This window comes from Engraulis encrasicolus, chromosome 3 (genome assembly GCF_034702125.1).
Source record: "Engraulis encrasicolus isolate BLACKSEA-1 chromosome 3, IST_EnEncr_1.0, whole genome shotgun sequence".
NCBI classification, from domain to species: Eukaryota; Metazoa; Chordata; class Actinopteri; order Clupeiformes; family Engraulidae; genus Engraulis; species Engraulis encrasicolus.
The window spans coordinates 17102038-17107037 of NC_085859.1; the positions used below are offsets into that span (position 1 = coordinate 17102038).

At 47.9% G+C, this 5000-nt stretch overlaps 2 protein-coding genes across 2 annotated transcripts in view; both read left to right on the top strand.

Annotated features, from left to right (window-relative positions):
- The window catches only part of LOC134443905 (proprotein convertase subtilisin/kexin type 5-like), a gene marked incomplete at its 5' end in the record, with an annotated part of 12936 nt that extends 9475 nt beyond the window's left edge, over positions 1-3461 (top strand). The window contains 4 exons of the mRNA XM_063193434.1: positions 1-63; positions 596-838; positions 1865-2107; positions 3349-3461. The exon at positions 1-63 is cut by the window's left edge and continues 146 nt beyond it. Coding sequence (XP_063049504.1) covers positions 1-63; positions 596-838; positions 1865-2107; positions 3349-3461 — 662 coding nt within the window. The remainder of the gene's footprint in view (positions 64-595; positions 839-1864; positions 2108-3348) is intronic.
- A 191-nt stretch (positions 3462-3652) lies between these two features.
- The window catches only part of LOC134443917 (proprotein convertase subtilisin/kexin type 5-like), a 9701-nt gene continuing 8353 nt past the window's right edge, over positions 3653-5000 (top strand). Inside the window, exons 1-2 of the mRNA XM_063193440.1 lie at positions 3653-3861; positions 4653-4873. Coding sequence (XP_063049510.1) covers positions 3653-3861; positions 4653-4873 — 430 coding nt within the window. The remainder of the gene's footprint in view (positions 3862-4652; positions 4874-5000) is intronic.

A 5000-nucleotide genomic window follows, 5' to 3' on the forward strand; every position in this document is an offset into this window, starting at 1 on the left:
TAGAGGGAACCTGCCAACGCTGCCCCAACGGCTGCTCAGACTGCCATGGAGAATACTGCACTGGTGAGAATACGCACACACACACACACACACACACACACACACACACACACTACTGCAGTGGTGAGAATACACACACACACACACACACACACACACACACACACACACACACACACACACACACACACACACACACACACAGACTACTACAGTGGTGAGAATATGCGCAAACGCGCACTCACACACACACTCACACACACAAGGACCTATACATATTTTAAAAAGACACGTATGTACTTTGGCGAACTCTCACAACATAGTATTTTGTATTTTTCTTGTGGGTGAATTTTGTATTGACACACAAGTGAATGTGACATTTTTCTTGACATTGCACTAAGATATGACAAATATAAATGTTTGGGTGGAACTAGTTAAAGCAGACTCTGATTATTCCTTCCTGTGATTTCTGGGAAGATCAAGACCATGTTTTATGACCAATTTTGACAGAAATGTAAGACATTTCAAAGGATGTACAAACTTGTTCCTATGACTGTATCGTTCTCTCTCCCTTCATCCCTCCATCTTTTCCCAGGTTGTGAGAAGTATTACTTCCTACATCAGCACCAGTGTGTGGACGACTGTCCCAGGGCTTTCTACGCCAGCGTGCTGACCCAGAAGTGTGACGCGTGTCACCCGGACTGTGCGGCGTGTGACGGCCCCGAGGATGACGACTGCATAGACTGCAGCGACCGCCGGGCGACGCGTTACCGCGGGAAGTGTGTGAGACTGTGCCCAGCGAACACCTACCAAGACAAGCAGAGGGGCGAGTGCCAGGGTAACACACACACACACACACACACACACACACACACACACACACACACACACACACACACACACACACACACACACACACACACCTACCAAGACAAGCAGAGGGGCGAGTGCCAGGGTAACACACACACACACACACACACACACACACACACACACACACACACACACACACACACATACACACACACACACACACACACACACACACACACACACACACACACACACACACACACACACACACACACCTACCAAGACAAGCAGAGGGGGGAATGCAAGTGTAACACACACACACACACACACACACACACACACACACACACACACACACACACACACACACACACACACACACACACACACACACACACACACACACACACGCGCCTACCAAGACAAGCAGAGGGACGAAGGGTGGGCCAGGTATGGCAATGACTCTGTCTGTGTGTGTGCCTGTCATAACCTGTACAAGGCAACTCTTTTCCTTCGATAAATACATGTTCCAAAACCAATCAAACACTATGTAGCGGCCATATGCCTTGTCATGTCTGTGTATTTGTAATGGCTTTTAATTTGGCGATCACCGCAGGGTATCACGTGAGTGTAGGGTAGCAATTAGTATAGTATTTAGGCCCCTGTGCACCTGCTCACAGGAAAGGGAGGGAGAGGGGTAGGCATGGGATTTTTTTGTTGACCGCATGCTCAGAAACATTGCTTTTTAATTACGCACTTGGCACTTTAACTCGCACCAGTAGCACACTGCATGGTGGTGGTTTTAGTAGCCGTTTTGAATACTTTTGTATTTGAACCCTGAAGAACAACAAAGACAATGAATGAAAGAGAAGTGTTTGCGCGTCAGCTTTTAAACTCCCAACCAACCTCTCGGCGGCACCATTGGATTTTAGCCGCCAAACACTACACTACCCCATATTGCGACACTATACTACCCCGTTCAGGAATACAGGAAATGTTTTTTTTCCCGAAAGTTTTCTTAGCAGTTTGTTTTGCATACCGTATGTTTCAGATTGCCATGAGACGTGTCAGACGTGCTCGGGCCCTCTGCCGTCGTCGTGCGAGAGCTGCAGCGAGGGCATGGAGCTGGATGCCACGCGCCACTGTGTGCCCGCCGGCGGTGCCACTGCGTGCCCTCATAAGTCCTACGTGGACGCCAGCGGCGACTGCAAGCCTTGCCACGCTACCTGCCATCACTGTAGCGGGGGCGCGGACACGCAATGCATCTCCTGCGACCAGGGCAGATTCCTCTTGAGTGAGTCACAAACTGACACATTACATTATTACATTACATTACATTATTACATTACGTCATTACATTATATTACATTATTACAATACATTACATTACTTTGCATTTGGCACACGCTTTATAACCAAAGCGTCTTTCAAAAGAGGACATAGTCATAGCCAACATCACTAGCAGATACAATGACACACGTACACTCGTGCACACCAGGGCTTGACATGAACTTTTACTCTCAGCGGTCAGTGTGGCTAGCAGTTTTCCCAAGTCAATAGCCATTCAGCCTCTCTACTAGCTACACTTGTTTTTATCATGAGTGTCTATGCTGAAGCTCAGAGGACTTACTGCCAAGACGTTTAGTGATACTGAAATTATTACTAGCCACACCCACATTTAACCAGCATTTGGCTGGTTGGCAAGTGCCAGTGTCAAGCCCTGGTGCACACACACACACACACACACACACACACACACACACACACACACACACACACACACACACTCGCACACACTCGCACACACACACAAACCTTGACACACATGAACTGGTGAGAGCCTACTGGTGGCCTCAGGCCGCACACACGCGCACACACACACACACAGACACACACACACACACACAGACACACACACACACACAAGCACACACAAGCTTGAAACGGCTAATTGTGAATCCATCCTTCTCAGATTCTGTCTCAGCTATTGTTTTATTGTTTGCTCAGTTTTTTTTGTTCAGATGTATCACATGTTCATGGTCTATGACTATGTCCGCAGCTTCCGTAAAGCAGTCCCACCAGGAAGTCGCAGGATTTTTCTCAAAAATTTGCGATCTGAATTGCTAGATGGTGCACGAGGATTTCCAGAAAATCGCGAGCTTCTTACTGTGTTGTTGTGATTTTGTTGCGGCATGAAGTGAAAGGTGCGATTTTTGTTGCGATTTTTAATATGTTTCCCCACGCTTGAAAGTAAAGGACACTGCCACATTCCAGTCCTCTGGTGTTTTTATATTATTTTCAGTGGTCATTTTGGTATTTTTGAGGTAGGCTTGGTAAGCTTTACCAGAGGGGGGACGCAGTGGTGCATTTGCATCCCCACTTTTGGGCTCCCTAAATGAGTCTTTCTCAACTTTTACTGCAGACAGATGAGTGAAGTGCAGCAGCACTAACATTGTCCAGAAATAAAGAATGAAGAAAAAAAAATGCACCACCACTTTCAAACTCATTTTGGCGGCCTTGTCTATGCCCCTACAGACGGCACCTGTATAAAACAGTGTCCCGATGGTTACTATGGCGATGGCGATGATTACGTGTGTGAGCGGTGGGTGCCACTTGTCGTGCCGCACCTGTCGCGATCACGTTTGTAAACACCCCCCGGCTGTGCACCCCCGGCTGCGCACTCCTCAACCTCTGATTGTTGGAAACTGCTGTCACTCAAAAAATGACCTCGCGTGGTTGGCTGCTTTGCATCTTGCCCCTCCTCACAGCACGGATGTTTGTAAACGTGAAACCTGTGTATTGTTTTACTGTTTGCTTAGTTTATTTAAAGATGTATCACATGTTAATGGTCTACGTCTATCTCTACACAGACGGCACCTGTATAAAACAGTGTCCCGATGGTTACTATGGTGATGCCGATGAGTACGTGTGTGAGCGTTGCCACTGGTCGTGCCGCACCTGTCGCGATCGCCACAGCACCGACTGCTACAGCTGCCCAGAGCCCCTCCTCTTCCTCCAGCACTCCTGCCTCGACAGCTGTGGAGCAGGGTAACATACACACACCATACACACACACACACACACACCAGATACGCATGTATGCACGTCACACACACACACACACCAGATACGCATGTATGCACGTCACACACACACACACGAGCACAGATGCACACACACACACACACACACACAGACACAGACACACACACACACAAGTATGCACACACACACACACACACACACACACACACACACACACACACACACACACACACACATACAAGTATGCACACACATACACACCAAATACACCACACACACACACACACACCAACACCACATTCATGTATACAAACCACACACACGCACACACACGCACACACATTATCTTGTACATGGTGTAGTGGTTGGAGAGTTGGACCCTTGAGCAAGGCACCCATCCCCCACACTGCTCCAGGGACTGTAACCAATACCCTGTAATATCTAAATCACTAAGTGTCAGCTAAGTTAAATGTAATGTACATAATCTGAGCGTATTTGATGACATCTCTCATCATCATGGGTGATCATTAAGAATAACACCTGTGTGGTTGTCGTCCTGTTTAAAAAAGCATCAGCTAAGTGTAATGTAATGTAATGTACATAACCTGAATGTATTTGATGGCATGCCTTATGTGCGATCAGTAAATCGACCTGTAACACCTGTGTGGTTGTGGTCCTGTCCTGTGTGTTCTTCAGTTACTATGCGAGGAACGGGACGTGCCAGCACTGTGACCACACGTGTGATCATTAAGAATAACACCTGTGTGGTTGTGGTCCTTGTGTGTGTTCTTCAGTTACTATGCGAGGAACGGGACGTGCCAGCACTGTGACCACACGTGTGAGGCGTGCTCGGGCTCCGCCACCCACTGCCTCAGCTGCAAGGATGGCTACTTCCTGCTGGGCGCCCAGTGCGTCTACACCTGCCCCGAGGGATACTACAAGCACAACGATCGCCACAGGGACCACACGGACCACACCTGTCAACGATGCCACCCCAGCTGCAAGACCTGCGCTGGTCAGACACACTTTAGAAAAAATCCGCACTCACAAGCTACTGTATGTCTCGTTATTTATTTATAGATTACCACCATGTCCACAATGTGGATTTTTCTTCTTCAAGTTGATACCTTTTATCGCGCACC